This window comes from Heterocephalus glaber, unplaced genomic scaffold (genome assembly GCF_053883595.1).
Source record: "Heterocephalus glaber isolate CG9 unplaced genomic scaffold, H.glaber_assembly_v1.0 deba00001465, whole genome shotgun sequence".
In the NCBI taxonomy this organism is placed as follows: domain Eukaryota; kingdom Metazoa; phylum Chordata; class Mammalia; order Rodentia; family Bathyergidae; genus Heterocephalus; species Heterocephalus glaber.
Genome location: NW_028258312.1, coordinates 18,431,904 through 18,454,259, shown reverse-complemented (window position 1 = coordinate 18,454,259; position 22,356 = coordinate 18,431,904). Strand labels below are relative to the sequence as shown.

Below are 22,356 nucleotides of genomic sequence, written 5' to 3'. Positions count from 1 at the left end.
TGACATTTGATTTTGATAAATGAGATCTTGGTTGTCACTAGGTCAAAAGCAACGTTTAAACAATACTTAAATTTTGATTATTATTTATAACATACAGTTTTATTTATGAGGTATCTGTATTTATGAAGAGTATTTGTTATAGGAGTCCCATATATTACTTTGGAATAATAATTTTTTTGTTAATGGTGAAACTTGCTGTTCAGAAGTGTATGTATTGTGATTTGTAAGGTAAACTATAAAGATTAAAACCAACCAAAGGGTGAGATTCCCAGTACTGCATAAGTGGAAGAAAAATGCAAGTAGAAGAGCCATCACAGTAGACGGTGAGGCTAATCAGACAATTAGATGCAGTGGTGCTCTTGTTATTACCTAGCATAGACTCAAAGAAATTTGAGCTAAAAGGGCAAGGCAGTGATAGAGTACCTAGTCAGTACTTTCATACCCTCAACAAAGAAATCTCCAAGGAGGTATGTGAAGGTCTTCAAGTTCTACATAAAATTTTACTAAGTAAAAAAGATTCTACTGGTAAAAGTTGTGAAAATCTCTTTATTTAGCCATTCATACAGGTGTGAAAGCAGGGAAACACGCGGTCAATTGTTAGCAGGTATATTCAGCCAGTCAGTAAACATTGTGTGCTATGGGAAGCGCCTCAACTAGAGCTCAGCTGTTAAGAGGCACTATTAACTGTTTTCTCAAGGGAAAACAAAGGCTTCATGAAGCTAAGGCCTGCTTCTGCTTTACGTCAGTAGGGACATTCTCATGTAGCTATTCTTTGAGAAATCGATAAAAATTAACATCTGTATCTTCATTTTACAGTCATTTTCACGATGCTACATTAGGTCACCTTCATTTGTAAAGAAGAAGAATATTATTTTCTACTTACATTTTGTATACATTTTGTGTGACATGCATGGAGTACTGTTACACCCCGGAGGAGGGGCCGGGGATTTAGCTCAGTGGTTTCGCAGCCTGCTGCGCAAGCACAAGGACCCGAGTTCGATCCCCAGTACCTAAAAAAAAAAAAAGCTGTTAATTTGAGCTTTACACCCAGAGGAACGATGCTCTCTAAATTTTCTTGGTTGTCAGTTTTGACTCTGTTTCATTACTCACACAGTTGCCTGTGGAGTATGGGGGTGACCAGGTGGTAATAGTGAAAAGCAGGGCTGCTGGGAGTTATGGGAGTGGCGGAGCCAGGGCTGGAGGCCACCGCATCGATTTCTCCTGTTCCTGTCTGGGAATGCGCGGCACCCTCAGAGCTCTCTTCCCATGGCGCCTTGGTGTCGGCAGCCTACTGCGCTGTGTAGTCTTCAGCAGAAGAAAAAGCTCCTGGATTGGGGAGAATTGAAAGCTCTAAATCAGTGGTTACAACTGGCAGTCTGTGGATTCAGTGTGCCTGTCAAGGGGTTTTATTTGGACCATATTTTAAAATTTTTATTTTGAAGTACTATGAGGTATGATTGAAAAATATGGTAAATGCTTAAAATTTTAAAATTATTACAATAAAAGGTGTATTGCCATTACTTTCCCCCAAAATACTTCTCCTCACCTTGAGAATACTTACTCCACTGCTCTTGCCACTTTCTGAAGCAGTTCTGGAAATCCCCTCTCATTAATGTCCTTGGTGTGCTGTTGTGGCTGCCTCAGTGTCCTGAATGAATTCAAAACATTTCCCGTTCATGGCCATTTTGACTTTGGGGAGTAGCCAGAAGTCACGCAGTGCCCAATCTGGTAAATAAGGTGGAGGAGGACACACATCAGGTTTTTACGAGCCTGCCTTTCCCTTGGCTGGTATTCGGCAGCAGCGTTTGCTGTATTTTTTAAATAAAACAAAATTTCATGACAAAATAATAAGAGATTAACAATATTGATGTATTAGATCAGACTTTGTAAGGACACTCACGAAAGAGATCTTCCGGAACTGCTTCGGAAAGTGGCAAGAATGATGGGCAAAGTGTGTTTGAAGCGAGAGGAAGTACTCAGAGATTCATGGCAAAGTGTCTTTTACTGTCATCTTTTTAAATTAAATATCTACTGTACAGTTTAATCGCTTCTTGTAATGGTGTTTTAGAACTCTAGATTTCTGGCCTCTTGAAAAGTCGGAAGACCTGAGACTCCAAGGCCATCTTTCCACATAGTGCCGGCCGTAGAGCACAGGAGCAGGGTGCTGGCCACCCTGGAAGACGCCTGTCCTCTGCAGGGCGTCACAGGCACCTCCCTTTCCACCACCTCACACCTGGCCTACCTCACACGGTCACTTAGGGTTCCAAAGGGTTCTTATCACAATTTCCTTACAGCTTCCTTGTAGAATTGCCCATTCTCAGTGACAGAAGTTATCAAACTACCATTGGAATTCTACAGATTGTTCTGACTAAGAATTTTTTTGTCTTTAGAGGTGTTTAGAAATCAGAGAAACTGGAAAAGTTCTCACATCGGTGCAGGCATGGATACCTCAGAGCCCAGTTAAATAGCTCATTATGTAGATATTTAGATATTGGATTCTGAAGAAACCAGCAACACACAGGAATATGTTATCCTTGGTGTCTATAGATTTATTTTTCTCACAGTTAGTTTAATTTAGCTCAGTAGTATATGGTATGGAGGTTTTTGTTTTTCTTTTTGCTGGCTGCCAGGGCTCATCTGTGATAATTTACCTGAGGAATCATCTCATGTTACCTCTGCTTCCTAGTGAGACTTAGAGAACACATTTCCCAAAGGAGCTCGGTTCTTTTCACCCAGGCCAGCACAGCTTGGCGTAGGGCCTTATTCATCCAGATTCCGATAGATGAAGTAGAACAGCAGGTAGAGAAGTGAAAACTGACTTACCAGGAGGGAACCTCAGTGAACACTGAAGGGAAAAACAAACTGCTTCACCCAGCAGGACCTCAAAAGCCCTAGATGGCACTAGGTTTCAGAGGCAGGGAGAAGAAAACAGTGGAATTGGTTGAATATCGATGAAAAAGCTTTTACTGTCCCCTCCACACACACAGGCAAGTGGTGCCCCATCTTTGCAGGAGATAGGAGTTTATTTCTGAAGAAATTCAAGCATACAAAGCTTACAGAATCATGAGCTTCGGGTATGGCTGAGATCCAGGGTGAGGAGCTGACTGAAACTCGGTACTCTGTGTAAGTGTGTACATTATGCAGCTCCCTTCCCTTATCCAGGTGCTAGAATTCCGGCAGCTTGGTATTTGCCAGCTTGGCTCCCTTACCCTGGGAATGAAGTGGCAGCATCCTTCTCTGGCCTCAGAGGGAGGTGCATATGTCCAGTCATTTGGGTATGTGTAGCTGCTACAGCATATTCCATCCGTGCCTCAGAGGTTTCCAAAATTTCCAGTGTCTTCCTCTTCACTATGAGAAGACCAATGGGTGTCAACAGATACAGTACTCAAAGCAATTGCTGACACAAAAAAACAGGTACCAAGAATGAAACAATAAATACAAACAACAAAAAAATGAACTTAGAGGAGCAAAGATCAGAAGAGTGACTTTTGTTTTTTTTTTTTTTTAATTGGAGGCTTAGTCTAGAAGATGCAGTATGTAACAGAGGTTCATATAGAAAAACAATGGGAGGGAATTTATCAGATAATATAAGGAAGTTATTCCAGTACTGGAGAACCCAACTCAACACATTGAGAGGACTAAATGAATGTACAAGGTACATTGGTTCATGTATGAACACTAAGTATAAACAGAAAAATCTAAGTTTCCAGGACTTAAATACACGCGCGCACACACACACACACACACACATATACACACACACCCCACCTACCCAGGACTATGAATCTGAATGGCAGCGGAGTTCTTAACCTTGCAAAGTAGAAGGCATTGGAGTACTGTCAGCAACGTTTTGAGGGGGGTTTTCGATCTGGAATTTCATACCAGACCAAACTATACATCATGAGTGAGGATAAACCAAAGACATTTTGTCATAAACAGGATCTCAAAAGTACTTTTCAGACCCTCTTTTTGAGAAGCGAATAAAGGTTGTGCTTCCCGAAACTAAGGAATAAAGTGAAGCCCCTGGAGTCCAGGAAAGGAAGGCCCAGCATGAAGGCTCGGATGGACCCACAGAGCCAGGGGAGTGGGGGTCTGCAGAGAAGGCCACCTCTGCTGGGCAGCACCACAAGGCTGGGCAGAGTCCTGTGCTGGGGAGGAAACATAACCAGGAGGACTTTGCAGAGCTTGGAGGATGAGTTAGCCACAAAGATAACTAAACAGGAAAAAATGAGTCTGTATCTCCAGGAAAAACTAAAGTTTTATTGAAAAGAAAGGAAAATAATAACCTACGACTTGATGAAGCATTGCACAAGATGTGTGTAATCATAAATCATGTAATAGCATAAATGCCGATGACTGATTTAACCAAAATTGTATTGGATGATTCTGGAAAGCTTCAGAGAAGAGTGGGGGATATACCAGAGCTTGGATTTCATCTATCACGTAGAAAATCAGCAGTTACTATCTTAACTTGATCTAAAATAAAATATGATCAATTAACATTCTTTCTCTTCAAATTTTAGTGGAAGAACGCAGTTTTGTTGAGAAACACAGGTGGCCATCAAATTTGTACTTGAAGCAGCTTGCGGAATACAGGAAGTATATTCACTCCCGGAAATGTCGTTGCTTAGTAATGTAACCTGGAGCTTTTATATACATACATGGTTTCATTAGTATGAAGAATGGGATAGCGCTGGATTCCAGTGACATTCTTATGACTGAATGACAGTATGGGTGTTAAAAAAAAATCAGCTTAATGTGTGTATCAGTTCTCTTTGAAAAACCTACAACTGTATTCTTAAAAGGGAACAAAATATAACACAGACTAAAACTAAGGGTTTACTCTAGAATATAAAACTGTTGTACAGCTATGTTTTCCCTTTCAGATGTTCTCTTGCTTTGGTGACCACCTCCCTGTTAAGAAATGCTTAAATTTTTTAAAAACTCAATTAGGATTAATATAGACATTCATCATGTCTGATTAGTTGCTGCATTAAAATAAGGGCCATTGAAGGACCCCATGTAACTATTTCTACAGTGAGCAATTTAGAGGAAAAAAGACTAATCAGTCCATCCTGAAATGTTTGAAATGAAAATTTGAGACTTTGAAAGTGGCATGCTACTTGGTTCCAAAGTAGTGTCAGTGTTTGAATCAACATCATGAACAAAACTCTCTTTCATCTAGACACTCCAGCTAGATCTCCTTGTCTTCCCCTGGTTTCTGGCCAGGCAGGAAACCCATCCAGTGCTGGCTCCACACTTGGAAGGGCTTCGTGCTTGTTTCAGTGCTTGGCTGTGGCTGTCGTGAAATTCTTGATAATGTTTGAAGAAGGGCCCCATGTTTTCCCTTTACACTTGGCCCAGAAAATTATCTGTATTTCCTGGCAGGAAAAATACCGTATTTACTGCTCAAACATCATTCTCTCTAAAAGCGGAAGAGAGGCACTGGTGTCGAGGGTATCTAGGGCAGCTTGTCTCTCGGAGGGAGAGAGGACAGTGGGGTTCCTGCTCTTGGGGTGTCTGTACCATGCAGGGCCGCTGCTGCCACCTCCCTTGGCGCTTGAGAATCACCTTGTGTTGGCTTAGTTGTAAAACCCCGTTCTGGCTCTGTTGCTGATGAACAAATACTTTTTTTTTTTTTGGTATCGGGGATCGAACTCAGGACTTTGAGCTTTCCAGGCAGGTGGTGGCACCACTGAGCTAAATCCCTGGCCCCTCATAAATACTTTCTTGATCATGCTATAAATCCAGGATATTGGGAAGAGTGACTATCTTGACTTTAATACACACTTATAAAGACACACACAGGAAACGATGCTTTCTGAAGAATTTGCTATGAAGGATCAATAACTGTTTAAAGTATATTTGCTAAGATTAGCAGTCAGTGTCAGTGGCTTGGGTTGTTTGAGTTCTTGCCAGGACTGTCAGGCTATTTGACATAGAGTGGGTTGAGTCTTGTCCTTTAAGGTTACCCAGTAAGTTTAAAAAGGATATAAATCAGAGACTTGGTATGTGTAGAGAAAATGGTACTGGGATAGAGGACAGAATTAGTTTCTCTCCTATCACATATGTACAGACATGATTATATCAGAAGCTCACAAACTTGAAGGTAGAAAACAGATTACTTAGTATTTATTGACCACACCATTGTCATCTGTAATTTAATATTGGAATATGTTATTCTTTTAAATTCCAGTGACTTTAAAATGCACATATTTTTTCCAACTTTTCTAATATTTGATTAAACAATCTTACGCTGTAGTATTAGGATTGTATGCAGTTAGCCCTTATTTGTGTACCAATACTATCAAAAGAAAGAGTAAAAACTTCCTTATAAACATATTTCAGGAAACCTGCTTTCACTTGGATTGTCAATGAAGATTACTTGGATACATTTTGTGGTTTTTGTATTTTAATCACTTAAGTAATCGACTATTAGCAAATCCCATTTAGCTAGGATTAGCATTGTAAAGAATAGATAATATAGCAGATTTCTAGAAATTCCTTCACATTTATGAACTTTTAAAGTGCAGCGGTAGCCTTTTGATCTTCATAAGTGCATTCTCATCCCTAAATTAATTTTAGCATTTAAAATTATAAAATGGAAAAATACAAGTTACAAAACAAAATATTTTCTTGAAAATACTATTTAATATTTAAATAGTAGCTAGTTCTTTTTGGTTGTTTGGCCTGAGTGGGAATTGAGTTTGGAAGCTGGTACTCCTGGGTGTTGCGATGTAGGTTTTATTTGGAAAGTTCTTTACCACCTGTGTGGGTGACTCAGCCAGATGCCTCAGTTCTCCAAAGTTAATTAAAATATAGTCAAATTACTCTTAGAACTCATTGAATGTAGACTCTTTGAATTCACTCAATTTAAAATAGAAAATTTGAAAGACTTATAAACTATCATGGAGAAATGAGTGCTAGTTTCCAGGAGGGTTTTTCAGTTGGCCAGTTATTTCTAGATAGATGTGGGCTTTTTGCTGATCTCTGCTTTAATATATTTCCCAATCATTTTAACTAGAGAAGATATGTATATTTGAACTAAGGCCTTTTCTTTCGGGGCCAGGTTTTCATGCTGCATAACCCTTTGTATACTTCCGGCTACCCTGTGTTCCTAGATTTGTAATAGAGAACTTGCAGTGTTGTAACTGAAGTTCATCCTGTCCACACCAGCATGGTGGCTTCACACTGGGTAGTAGCAAAAGACAGAAGAATTAGATAGATTTTATTTCCACAGTAGCTAAACTTTCCAACTATAATTTTACAAACTACACTACACTACACTACATTGCTATAGCTAATTGGACACAAATGTCCTCAAAGAGTACTTTATTTTATTTAAAGCATCTGTTTAATTCAGTCTTTAATGATTTTGCAAAGAAGGGCATGTGTGTAATTTTAATAGAGGCTGACCTGAATTTATATGTTTTTAGCTTTAGTATTTAACATTTTGTAACAAATAAACTTTTTTTTAAAACAAGTTTAATGAAGTATCCTGTAGTTATTTTACTTTGGATGCTGAATTGCTGAGATGATTGTGAAAATAATAGCTGGTGTTTCTCAGGCATAATTATGACTCACAGCTAATTTCCATAAAACATTTGGAATGTTGCTGATATTATATACAACTCATTGTGTGATGAGACTTCTAAAATTTAACATTACTTTTAACAACTGGTTAAAGAATAAAAGAATTTCTCTTAGCAAGGTGATGGGTTTTATTTAGAAAAATGTTTTGGTAATTATTTATTATCAGAGTAAGCCTTCTGTATACATGAATGCTGGTGAGACCCAAGAATTTGTGAGATGAAGAAGCTGCTGTGTGTAACAGAGGAACAAGAATTTGGAATTTCCCTGGCTGAGGAGCTGGCAGAAGGAGGAGGGAGAGCAAGGCAGCTATCCTGAGAGGATGTGTGGTACACTGAGATGCTCTGGAGATTCTCAAATTGTCAGGAATGTCTGCTACATTCATTAGGGGCCCCACGGCTGCTATGGAGTCACGTTGCCAATACAAATCTGATCTTCCCTGAAGACCCTCATTTCTATCTGTGACTATAGAAGAGCTTTACCATCCTCACAACCAGCAAGGCCGTTCATAAGCCAGCCTTGTCTTTTCAGCCGGGGCCACTCCTCTCACAAGCAGAAAAGATGCCCTATCTTGACAGCTGGCTTGTCATTCCGGTTGTCTTGTACATCTCAAAGGCTTCCTATGGCTTGGGTTAGATTGCAAAATCGTGTATGTCCTATAAGACCCAACTTAAATGTCATTTCTGTTTTCCTTTCTGTGACTTTCCCACAAAGAATTAATGGGCTCTGATGTCTTTTCCTTAGCTCTTTGCACCTTTGGTATGGTGCTCACACCATTCCTGGGTACACCTATATTGGTAATCTCTACTTGGCTCTTACTCAAAGGCAGGGATCTTCCATTATTTGTCTTCCTAATCCTCCATCAAGCATAGGTCTGGAATAACTGGGTCATCTGAAAAGACCAGGTTACCTCTGCTGGAATGATAATCCATAGGCTTGCAAATAAAAGTAAAAAGCATGCTCACACTTGAAGGTTTGTCTGCCCTGTGTCTGGTAGGCAGAGCCAGCTGGTGCATAGGGCCTGAGTCTTCAGGGTGGCCAGCTGCCTTGTTGAGTTGAACATAGAGCATGCAAAGTTTTAAGCCATCAGGGTGCAGAACATGGACAAGGGGTCCTAGGGGACACCTCTGCCCAGGAGTGTGGATGGAGGCCAGACAGTAAGATGGATGAGGAGCCGAAGTTCCTGATGGGCATAATGGAGGGGGGAAATGCCCCCATGTTACTCAGTGTGTGCATAGTAGTATTCTGAATGGGGCCACTGTCCTTACAGGCCCTCAGAAGAAAGCAGTGGAATAAGAATTGGGGCACAAGGCAATGTGATGGTGGCGAGAGATTTCAAGGTAGGGCCTGTTAAGGGAATGGGTCAGGAGCTAGAGGATAAGAACTGGGGTCTAGAAGCTGATACAAGCAAGGGAATGGATTTTTCCCTGAGAGACTCCAGAAGGAACCACTTCCTCTGACACCTGGATGTTAGCCCATTCAGTCTAACTTTTGACTTGTGACCTCCAGAACTGTAAAAAAATTAAATTGTTTCTCTGCCACTACCTGTGGAATCTTGTTGCAGCAGCTGGTCCCTCTGGTAAACCATTGGCTGAATGATGCTGTGGGAGGCCTCCGTGTGTTCAACAGCATGCCCTTGAACCAGTTGCTCAGGCTGTAGCAGTCACCAGAATCACTTGAAGGGCTCATTAACACATAGGACATTAGACCTCAGTCCCAGTGCTCTGGTTTGGTGTACGGGGGTGGGGTGTGTGTGACAAGTCCTCAGGCCGTGTTGCCGCCACGCTTTGAGAAGCCATGGGTCAGTTTGGTGCTCAGCCAGGCCACTCTGGCCCAGACCCGACCCGCCCTCAACGCCCCCCTCCCCGTCCGCTTGACCTTTGACCTCTAGACCCAAGTCCCTTCCTTTCTCCAAGATTTTTTCTAGCCTCTCTGTACACTTGTTTCTGATTCTGCTTTACGATCAGTTGACCAAAAGGCCAGGCTTTTCCCTGCAGACTCACAGTCATGCAAAGGCTCCTGGGACAGTTCCTCTTTGTGGGATGATAGGTAGGAAGTGCAGGCTGGACACAGCCACTTTCAGGGTCCCGAAAAAGGCCCTGCAGAACGCTGGTCCAATGCTGTTTCTTCTTTTTGTATTAGTGCATGTTTGCAGTACATAATGAGTACAACATTTGGGGAGCGGGTACATGCACATGACCGGCTTCATTCTCACGTCCCCTTCGCCTCCCCTGTCCCATCATCTCTTGGTCCCCTTCACATTTGCCAAAGATCTATCTTCCTGTTTCCTACTGTTTATTTTTTATTTTGCTCTTTATTTATATCTTGGGCTTCTCATATAAGAGAAATCATATGATATTGGAGCTTATGTGTCTGATTCAAGCTGAATCCATTTCCCTATAAATGACTGCTTATCTTCAGTCTCCCTAGTCAGAGTCTCAGGCCCTATACAGGGTGCTGGGTCCTCCACCCACTTGATGTGGGGCTATGGATTTTTAAGGAATTAATATAAGTTAAATTCTGAAAGTATTGCATTTTTAAGAGTTTAAAAGAAATTTGGAGGTCCTTAATATTTTTTGTTTATGCTGATAGAGTTTGCTATCTCAGAATATATTTGTTTTCCTGATTTATCTTTTTATCATCTTATTTATTTATTTTGTTTGAGACGAAGTCTCACTTGAGTTCAGGCTGGCTCCCTCCCCTACTTTCATTCCACTTGCCAGGAAACTATTTCAAAATCTAATCTGGTTAGGCTTTTTCATATGTTAGGACTGGTGAACATACCAAAATTGGGATTAATATTTGAAGTAAGTAATCTACAATGAATAATGGAAAAAACAACAGATAGTCACTCCGAAGTATTTGTAGAGATTGATTCCAGGATTTCAGCCCCAGAACAGCAAAATCTGCAAATATTCAAGTCTCTTATATTAAATGGTACAGTATTTGCATATAGCTATGCATACCCTCCCACATGTTTTAAATCATCTCTAGATTACTTAAGACAATATGAACACTATGTAAATAGTTGTTATACTGAATTGTTTGGGGAATAGTGAGAAGAAAAAAGTCTCTCCATGTTCATTACAAATAAGTTGTTTTTCAATATTTTTGATCCACAGATGGTGGAACCCATGATTCAGAACCTGCAAATGCAGAGGGCTGATTGTATTTCTGCATAAAGTGGTCAGAGAGGCGAGGCTGTTGCTACAACAAATACTGAAAACTGGAATTGGGTAATGGGTAGAGGCCGGAACTGTTTTGAAATGAATACTGAGAGTAGCCTGTGTTGTCCTGACTAAAGTCTGAAGGGTGATTGTGGTGAACTCATTCCTGCCTAGCATGAGTTCTTGCTTTAGTACAAATAGAAATTAAAACTAAAGTGCAAATTTACAGGAAAAAAAAAAAAACTTTCATTGGAAAGTCAGAGGGAAGATAGAGAAGGACTCCAGTTTAGGTGGCTGGAGGGAGCCCGCTGATGGAGGGGTTCAAACTGGCCCACACACAACAATGAGAGGCCAGCTTTCAGGAATTGGCCGGAGGGCTGGGGTCCAGCTGATCATTATTGCAGTCCTGGTGTCATAGTTCTGGAATCTTATGGCTAAGGGATGGTTTCATTCCTAGGAAAAGTGTTTCTGTCTGTAATGGCCTTGCTTATGTGGGGCTCCACTTTTCCTGGAATGCAGGTGATCACAGGTTTGGGACAATGGCCCAAGACTTCTGTATACACCTGAACATCCCTGTAAACCTCTTATCTTGATGTCCTCAGTCTTGAAGGGGGATGAGTTCCTGTAAATTCTGGACTAATCAACCCTGTCTGGCCAGCTCTTAGACAGACATTCCCTAAAGAATCAGCATAGCTATATGCAGGGATTTAACTGAAGATTTACAGTAACAAATGGTACAAAATGAAGGTCAAGCTTTGTTCTGCTTTTAGTTATCTATTGGTCATTTGTAGGCCCAAGTGAAGAGTCATGGTTCAGAATAAAAATGGCTTTTAAGTCCCTGACTGTCCTATCAGAAAACAAAAATCATGCTTTTAAGGGCCCAGGATTCTACCTTTCCCCGAATTCCTAAGGCAGCTTCTGACTATGCCATGACTGCATCAAGGGTTAGAAGAGGAGAGTAATAGGGAAAGTCTAAGACATTTTGGACTCTATTTAAGTGGTGATGAGAGAAGACTGGTGAAAATATGGACAGTATAGACCAGTAGTGGTGAACCAATGGCTCGTGTGCCACACGGGCTTTATCATTGAAAGTTCTAAAAGGTTTGCCATCACTAGTATAGACTGATGAGGTTTCAAGGTAATAAAATATGGAGTAAAGGTCGTCTCTGTTGTAAAGTGTCAAGGAACTTAACCATGACCATGCCCTGGGACTTTATAGAAGACAGAACTTAAGAGCAACTAGGACATCTGTGTTAGTTACTTTTCTCTTGTTGCTAAGACAAAATACTCAACACTCAAATTACAGGACAAGGGATTTATTTAGCTCACATTTCATGGAGGTTTCAGTCCATAATCAGCTGACTCCAAGACAGAAATGGCAAATAGGCCTCACAGAGGAGGAACAACATGGCATGCACAAGGCAGCAAAGGTAACAAGAGGATTTAACAACATCTTTCTGCCCCTTTTATCTTATTCAGACTACCAGGATTAGGGCGGTGCCAAACTAATCACTCACATGTAGTGGTTTAGTAATCACACGCCCTTAACCCCAGCCTCATACATTCCAGATGCAACTACCTCTGAAAAAGAAAAGCCCACCTCATCTGCTTGAGGCTTTGGGGGGACATCTAAACACAAACCATAACAACATCTAACAGAAGAAACATCTAAGCATCGAAGTGTTCAAGGTGCTATATGGCTTCTTTTGGCCACTTACAGTAAAATGAAAAAGAGAAACATTACTTAAAGATGGAACTTAAAATCAAAAGGAAAACAAGACTGAAAGGGTTGGAAAGTTTTCAGCCTGACCATGTTAGAAATGAAAAAAAGCATGTTTTGGAAAGGATACCAGTGGTGTAGACATAGGAGATTAGGGTGTGGCAAAGCTAGCTGGGAAAGTAGGCATGACCTGTTAATTGCAAGAACCCAGAATTCATGTGCAGAACAGTCCCCAAAGCCCTGCACATGGACTTCTCTCTAAAAGTTGAGTAGGTTTTCAATAGGATGGCCTAGACCTGATATGTGCCTGAGGTATAAGATCCTAGCACTGCCTTTCAGGACCCATATGTAGAAGTTCTCATGGATTTCCTCAAGATTTGGGCAGTGTAAAAGGACACAGATGCCAAAAAAAACTTGGTATCGTGGCTTTCTTCACAATACCTACCCTGCTTCCTCTGGGGTATACTTTTGTCTTGCTTTTTCCTCTTTCAGTCAGCCCAAGCTTGCTCTGCAGAGCCAGTTTCTCTCTCATTCTTCACTTTTACTCTTTCAAATAAACTTTGCCCCTGCTTTTTGCTCATTTTGTTCAGTTCTTTGTTTGAGATGAGAAGAACCTGGAATCTCACTCCAGAAAGAGAGGTGAACAATTCAAAACCTGGTAACATTTATTTGGTGAGCCACTTTTAGAAGGAGCTACCCAGTAACAGTGTGGCCAAATGACCTTTGCCAAATAACCCTATATCTTCAAGTCAGTTGGAGACTGACCTTAAAGGCACTTCAAAGATCCAGGAGGAAAGCTAAGACTTGAGAACAAAGTTTCCAGAGAGGCACCAGGGGAATGCATATGCTGCTCTTTACCATCTCAAGTCTGCTCTCCACAATCTGGCCAGGACCCCTCAGCAGCCCAAGCAATGGCTCAGACGTGGCTTTGGCTCCAGAAAACACAAGTAAGTGGTAAGCTCTGGTGAGGTTGGAGCTTGGGGCTGGGGAAAATTGAACAACTAACTGGACAGAATGTCACACAAACCCATGGCTAACAGGTAGGGTGAGATGTTTTCTAAAAAGAGATGACATGTGCAGAACACAAGAGCCAAAATGATGTCAGGCTTATGGTTGAACACTGTGTTGCTATTTTCAGTCCTTCCTGTGAATCTTGTGCTCTTTATAGGGCCAATTGGAAGATGCTCTTTTCAATCCTTATCTGCATGTGGGCATAGTCAATCAAAAGACACTGTTCCTGATCCTTCATTTACATCTGGTGGGAAGCCAAGCAAGAGAAGTTTTAATCTTCCAGGCCAAGCAAGTTTTTGATAGGAGAAATGGCCCAAGTCCTTATTTGGACCCAGGAATTTTGGATTCTAAAGATCACTTTCTAGGTACCACTGCTCCCAGCACAGAGGAGTTGAGCCATGTAGGCACCAGCATCCCCGAGTCCCCCAACCCCCATAGAAATGAGAAGACATGTAAACGAGCCTCAAAACCAGACTTCCAGATCACCTACAGCAACCCCAAAGGGAAATGAGTTGGAACACTCTGATACTCAATTACCTAGACTCCCTGAACTGGCAACAATAGAGGATATGGAAAAAATGAAATCAGAAATAATTTCTCACATAACAGCAGAGATTGTGCCAATAGTTCAAGACATGATTAATAAATCTAGAGAGGAGGTGAGGAACATGATTGAATTCCAACATAGGAAACAAATGGAATCCATAAAACAGATGCAAACAGATTTCCAGGAGATTAAAAACTCCATTGATAGTCTATGCAGCAGAATGAGCCAATGTGAGGACAGAATTTCAGATAGAGAGGAAAAGATTGCAATTAGTGACCAGGAAAAGAATAATTGCTTTAAAATTGTAAGGGACCATGAGAATTCAATCCAGCAGCTGCTAACCAATGCAAAGAAAAATAATATAAGACTGATTGGAGTCAATGAAGAAACAGGAGAGAGTGCAGATGACGTTAAAAAAAAAAACTGTTCACAGAAGTAATGCCAGAAAACTTTCCAAGCAGGGGAAAGGAACTTGATATACAGATAAGTGAGTCATATAGGACTCCATCCAACTAGCTGTGATCAAGAAAAAGTCTACACATAGGCATATAACCGTTAAGATTCCAGAAACCCAACAGAAAAACAAAATTGTAAAAGCAGTTAGAGACAAGAAACAAATCACATACAAAGGAAAACCCATCAGAATCACAGCAGACTTCTCAATGCAAACCCTCAAGGCAAGAAGAACTTGGAGTGATGTACTCCAAGCCATAAAGGAAAACAGCCTCCAACCCAGATTGATGTACCTGCAAAACTATCTTTCAAAATGGATGGAGAAATAAGATACTTTCATGACAAAGAGTATTGGTATTTCATGAATACCAAACCAGCACTCCAAAGAATTTTAGACAATATCCTAGGAAAAGACAATGAGAATCACAACCGCAGGAAGCCCAGAAGAAGGAATCCATTGGGCGCGACAAATTAAATGTAAAGGGGGAGAATCCAACAAAAAGAAAAAGTCATGACAATGGTAAGTCAATACGTATCAGTTATAACCATCAATGTTAATGGTCTCAGTTCACCAATCAAAAGAAATAGATTGGCAGAATGGGTCAAGAAGCAAAATCCAACAATATGCTGCATACAAGGAGCACACTTAATTCAAAAAGAAACTCATAGACTGAAAGTTAAAAAGTGGAAAACAATACTCCATGTGACGGGAACCCCCAAAAAGCAGGAGTAGCTATCCTCTTTGCAGATCAAGTGAATTTCAAACCAACACTGATTAAGAGAGACAAAGAAGGACACTACATCCTTGTAAAGGGAACAATCCAACAGGAAGAGGTGACAATCATAAATATATATCCACCAAATGGTAGCGCACCCAGCTATATAAAACAAAAACTAACAGACATGAAAAATCATATATGCACTAATACAATGGTAGTGGGGGACCTCAACACCCCACTGTCACAAATAGAACAACTAGACAAAAAATAAGTAATGAAATACTAGAACTCAATCGAACTCTTGAACAAATGAACTTAACAGATGTTTACAGAGTGTTCCACCCCACAAAATCAGAATACACATTCTTCTCAGCTGCACATAGGTGGTTCTCCAAAATAGACCACACACTCGCTCATAGAACATGTTTAAGTAAGTGCAAAGGAATTGAAGTTTCCCCTGTATATTATCAGACCATAGTGCAATGAAATTGGAGATCAGTAGCAAAAGAAACAACAAAAATTTCATAAACACATGGAAATTGAAAAACATACTTCTGAATAACCAATAGGTTACAGAGGAAATTAAAGAAGAAATCAGACAATTCCTTCAATTAAATGACAATGCCAGTACAACATATTGGAATCCATGGGACACAATGAAAGCAGTCTTATGAGGGAATTTCATAGCAGTGAATATGCATATGGGAAAACAGAGCAAGCCCAATTAAACATCCTGATCCTGAAGCTCAAGCTTCTAGAAAAAGAAGAGCAGGACAAACCCAAAGTTCATACAAGGGAGGAAATTATAAAGATCAGAGCAGAAATCAATGCAATGGAGACTAAGAGAATGATACAAAAAATCAATGAAGCCCAGAGTTGATTCTTCAAAAAAATAAACAAAATTGACAAACCCTTAGCCAGCCGTATCAGAAAAAGGAAAGAAAAGACCCAAATCCATGCAATTAGGAATGAAAAGGATGAAATTACAATGGACCCAGCAGAAATTCAGAGGATCATCAATACCTACTTCGAGAACTTATATGCCAATAAGATGGAAAACACAGAAGAAATGGACAGATTCCTAGATACATATGAATTACCAAAGTTGAATGAAGAAGACCTAAGAATTCTTTCTAAACAACCCAATATCAATCAATGAAATTGAAAACATAATAAAAACATACCAACTAAGAAAAGCCCGGGTCCTGATGGCTTCAATGCTGAATTTTGCAAGACATTTAGAGAGGAACTACTGTCACTACTGTTTAAACTCTTCAGTGAAATTAAAAGGGAAGCAGTACTCCCAAATTCATTCCTGGAAGCAAGCATCACCATGATCCCCAAAGCAGAGAAAGATCCAACTGAAAAAGAACTATAGGCCAATCTCACTAATGAACATAGATGCAAAAATCCTTAATAATATACTGGCAAATAGAATGCAAAAGATCATCAAGAGGATCAGACACCCTGACCAAGTGGGATTCATCCCAGGGATGCAGGGATGGTTCAACATACACAGATCAATCTATGTAATACGCTGTATCAATAGAGCCAAGAACAAAAACCATGTGATCATCTCAATAGATGCAGAAAAAGCATTTGACAAAATCCAACACACATTGATGATAAAACCCTACAAAAAATTGGAATAGGTAAGTCTCTCCCTCAATCTGATAAAAACCATCTATGAAAAACCAACAGCCAATATCATACTAAATGGTCAAAAACTGAAATTCTTCAAACTAAAATCAGGAAGAAGACAAGGATGTCCACTATCACCACTCTTGTTCAATATAGTTTTGAAAACATTAGCCATAGCAATTAGACAAGAGAAAGGAATAAAAGGAATAAAGATAGGAAATGAAGAAGTCAAATTATCAGTATTTGCAGATGACATGATACTATATATAGAAGACCCCAAGAACTCCACCAAAAGTCTTCTAGACTTAATAACCAAATTCAGTCAAGTAGCTGGATGCAAGGTCAACTCAAAAATCAATAGCTTTTCTGTACATAAACAACAGACTCACTGAGAGAGAAATAGGGCAAACAATTCCTTTCACAATAGCATCCAAAAAACTGAAATACCTAGGAATCAACCTAATGAAAGAATTTAAAGACCTCTTCTCTGAAAACTATAGCATGCTGGAAAGAGAGATTGAAGAGGTTATCAAAAAATGGAAAGACATCCCCTGCTCCTGGGTAGGAAGGACCAACATAGTGAAAATGGCCATACTTCCAAAACTGCTATATAGATTCAATGCAATCCCAATTGAAATCCCAGCAGCCTACTTCATGGACCTTGAGAAAACAATCCAAAAATTCATTTGGAACAAGAAAAGACCCAGAATAGCAAAAGCAGTTCTAGGTAACAGAGACATGGCAGGGGGTATTACAACCCCCAACTTGAAATTATACTACAAAGCTACTGTTTGAAAAACAGCATGGTACTGGTGAAGAAACAGACCTGTGGAAAAAAAAAAAAAAAAGAAACAGACCTGTGGACCAGTGGAACAGATTAGAAGATGCAGAAACAACTCCAGACACACTCAGCCATCTCATCTTTGACAAAGGAGCCAAAACCCTCACTGGAGGAAAGATAGCCGCTTTAATAAATGGTGCTGGAAAAATTGGGTTTCAACTTGCCAAAGATTAAAACTAGACCTATATCTCTCACCATGCCCTAAACCAAAATTGAAATGGATTTGAGATCTAAATATTAAAACAGAAATGCTGAACCAACTGGAACAGAGGTTAGGTAGAGCTCCTGAAGACGTTGGTGTAGGAAGAGATTTTATGAAGAAAACCTCAGTTGCCCATGAACTAGCACAAACAATCAACAAGTGGGATCTCTTCTTATTAAAAAGCTTCTGTGCAGCAAGAGAAACCACCAACAGAGCTAAGAGACAAGCCACAATGTGGGAAAAAATTTTTACCTGCTGTTCCTCAGACAAAGGCCTACTGTCTAGAATCTATAAAGAACTTAAAAAAATCAGACCTCCCAAATTTAAAGACCCAGTCCAAAAATGGGCATCTGAAATGAACAGACATTTCTCAGATAAAGAAGTAGAAATAGCAAATAACATATGAAAAAATGTTCAACATCACTGGTCATTCGAGAGATGCAAATGAAAACAACACTGAGATTCCACCTCACCCCAGAAAGAATGGCTGCTATCATGAAATCAACCAATAACAAATGCTGTTGGGGCTGTAGTGAAAGAGGAACCCTGCTCCACTGCTGGTGGGAGTGTAGACTGGTGCAACCACTGTGGAAATCGATATGGAGATAACTCAAAGAACTAGGACTGGAAGTCCCATTTGACCCAGCTATTCCCCTGCTGGTTATCTTCCCCAAAGAAGTTAAAGAATCACACCACAGTGATATATGTGCACCCATGTTCACAGCAGCAGAATTTGTAATAGCTAAAACTTGGAAACAGCCCAAATGCCCATCAACTGGAGACTAGATAAAGAAAATGTGGAGGTTTTAAAAATATGGAGTACTACTCAGCCATAAACAACGAGAATTTAGAGACATTTATAGCTAAATGGATGCACACTGAGGTGATACTCTTAAGTGAAATAAATAGGGCACACATGTATAAATACCAAATAGTTTCTCTAGTGTGAGAAACTGAAAGTGTAAATAAGGACTAAAAGGTATAATAGATAATGTGAAATAGGAAGAAAGGGGCCAAAGGGGAAGGGGAAGTAGGAGGGGTAGGGAAAAGGAAAGAAGGGAATGGAATTAATATGTGAAAATGAAAAAAAGGAAACAAAGTCTTTGTAAATAGGGAGGGATGGAGGGTTTGAAGGGAAGGCAGGGAAAGGGGGAAAAATAAGAATCAAGAGAGATTATGTAAAGGTGCAAATTTCCAGTGATGAATGTCATTATATTGTATACCTAAAATGTACCAATAAAATAAAATATGAAAAAAATTACAGGCCTCAGAGATGTGCTGCACAAATCTGCAGTGCAGAGAGGCAGACATTGAAATGAAAAAAATAAAAAAGACCACTTTCTGTAAGGTATTTCCTTGAAAAAGACCAGCTCAACAGATGTATGAGTATTAAACCAGCTCTTGAGAAAATGCTTAATATTCTTGACAGAAATAATGAAACAGATATAGCTAAAAACACAAAGGAAACCAGTGAAATCAGTGGATGAACAGCAGCAACAACAACAATAAAAAGTCAGGAAAAAAAATAGGATTCACCAACAGATACAGAAGGCAATGACAGTAAATAACCAACACATCTTGGTAATCTTTCAACATTAATGGCCTCAACTCTCCAATTAAAAGACACAGATTGGATCAAAAAACAGAATCCAGGGCTGGTGGTTCTGCTGCCTGCCTCACAAGCACAAGGTCCTCAGTTTGATCCCCTTACCAAAAACAAAACAATAAAATCCAATGATCTCTTGCATTCAAGAGACTAATCTAATCTAAAAAGATATGCATAGTCTAAAGCTTAAAGGATGGAAAACCACATTTCATGCAGCAGGACCCTGAAAACAGGCAAGGGTAGCAATTCTAATATAAGACATAGTAAACTTCAAGCTACAACTGATTAGAAGAGACAAGGTCACTACATACTAGTTAAAGGAATAATTCAACAAGAAGAGATAACATTGATAAACATGTATGCACCTAATACTGGAGCATCTATCTTCATAAAACAAAAACTTGCTGAAATTAAAAGATGAAATAAACACTAACACAATCACGTTAGGGGATTTTAATACCCCACTTTCACAAAGAGATGATCACCTGAACAAAAAAACCAATAAAGAAATATCAGAGTTGAATTACACCCTTGAACATATGAATTTAATAGATATATACAGAATATCCTGCCCCTCTATAAGAGAATATATAGTACATTCTTTTCAACAGCACATGGTACTTTTTCCAAAACAGATCACATGCTAGTCCAGAAAACTAGCACAAGTAAATATAAAAGAATTGAAATTACCCCATATATACTATCAGAACACCATGAATTAAAAATATAAATCAACAACAAAAGAAATTTTGGAAAAGGCAAAAGCTGTTGGAAAATTAACAGTATGCTCCTAAACAACCAATGGGTCACATAAGAAATCAAAGAAAAAAGTAAAAAATTCTGGAAGTTAATGACAATGACTGTACAACTCAACAAAACCTGTGGAACACTATGAAAGAAGTTCTAAGAGGAAAATTCATTGCAATCAATGCTCACATTGGGAAAACACAGCAAGCCCAAATAAATAACCTTATGAGAAATCTTAAGATACTTGAGAAACAACAACAAACCAGCACCAAACTCAAAACTATAGGTTGATCTCCTTAATGAACATAGATCCAAAAATCCTTAACAAGATATTAACAAGTAGAATGCAGCACATTATCAAAAAGATTATATAACACAATCATGTAGGTTTCATCCCAGAGGTGCAAAGATGGTTCAACATACATAAGTCAATAACTACAATACATGACATAACAGGAACAAGGTCAAAAACCATGTGATCACATCAATAGATACAGAAAATAATTTTGACAAAATTCAACAACTCTTCATGATGAAAACCTTGAACAAATGAGGTGTACAAGGACCATACCTGAATGTGATAAAGGCTATTTATGACAAACCAGCAACCTGAAATTATACTAAATGAGAAAAAACTAAAAGCATTCCCCCTAAAATGAGGAACAAGGCAAAGATGTCCACTATCACTTTTTCTATTCAACATAGTACTTGAAATATTAGCCAGAGCAATTAGGCCAGGAAAAGAAATAAAAGGAATGCATACAGGGAAAACTCAAATTATCATTATTTCCAAGTGACATGATACTTTACATGGAAGACCCAAAGAACTGCACCAAATAAACTCTTACAGTTAATAACCAACTTCAGCAATGTAGCAGGATACAAGATCAATGCATAAAAATGATTAGCATTTCTGTACGCAAGATTCATTAATTGGATGAGAAGGAAATTATGAAAATAATGCCATTCACAGTAGCTTCAAGAAAAATGAAATACCTAGGAATTCACCTAAGCAAGGAAGTGAAAGACCTCTACAAAGAAAACTACGGTACTCTGAAGAGGGAGATTGAAAAGGACATTAGAAAATGGAAATATTTCCCCTGCTCCTGGTTGGGCAGAACCAATATTGTCAAAATGGCCATTCTCCTAGAATTGTTACACAGATTCAGTGCACTCTCAATCAAAATATCAACAGCATACTCTACAGATCTAAAGAAAACAATCCCAAATTTCATATGGAGCCTGGAGAGAACTGGAATAGCAAAAGCAATTTTGGGCATCAAGAGCAAAGCAGAAGGCATAGTAATATTTGACTTTAAGCTATACTACAAAGCAGTAGTGATAAAAACAGCATGGTACTGGAACAAAAACATATGTGGATCAATGGAACAGAACTGAAGATACAGAAACTTCTCCAGACACATTCAGCTATTTGATCTTTGACAAAGGGATCAAAAGCATATGTTAGAGGAAAGAGAGGCTATTTAACAAGCAGTACTGGGAAAACTGGTTATCCATTTGCAGAAGACTGAAACTGGACCATTATCTCTCATTGTATACTACATTTAAATCAAAATGGATCAAACATTAAAACAGAAACATTAAAGCTACTGAAAGATAAAATAGGTAAAACACTTGAAGACATAGATTTAGGAAAGGATTTTCTAAACAGAACTTTCACTGCACAAGAAATAACAGTAAAAATCAACAATGGGATTATATCAGACTAAAATCTTCTGTACAGCAAAAGAATCATTTAGTACAGTAAAGAGACAACCTACAGAATGGGAAAAAATTTTGCCAGTTACTCTTCAGGCAGAGGACTAATATCTAGAACATACAAATGCAGGCTGTGGATGTAGCTCAGTGGCACTGCACCTGCCTAGCAAGAGCAAAGTCCTGAGCTTGATCCCTAGCACCAAAAAAAAAAAAAAAAAGAATATATAAACAACAACAACAACAAAACCCACCCCTAAAATTAAAGACCCAGTCAAGAATTGGGCAAGAGAAATGAACAGACACTTCATAGAGGAAAAAATACAGCTGGTCAACAAATACATAAAAAAATGTTCAACCATCAGAGAAATGCAAATTAAAACAATACTAACATCC

The 22,356-nt window shown here is 39.2% G+C and overlaps 1 protein-coding gene across 5 annotated transcripts in view; it reads left to right on the top strand.

Annotated features, from left to right (window-relative positions):
- Positions 1-18,903, top strand: part of Rhobtb3 (Rho related BTB domain containing 3) — a 70,470-nt gene extending 51,567 nt beyond the window's left edge. For 3 of the 5 annotated variants that reach the window (XM_021255787.2, XM_087180948.1, XM_004841702.4), the window contains one exon: positions 4,524-7,483. In XM_021255787.2, the coding sequence (XP_021111446.2) occupies positions 4,524-4,639 (116 nt within the window). In that variant the 3' untranslated portion in view covers positions 4,640-7,483. Of the gene's footprint in view, positions 1-816; positions 7,484-10,712 lie in introns of those variants that run through there. The other 2 variants (XM_021255789.2, XM_021255790.2) reach the window with 2 other exon arrangements.
- The last annotated feature ends 3,453 nt before the right edge of the window (positions 18,904-22,356 follow it).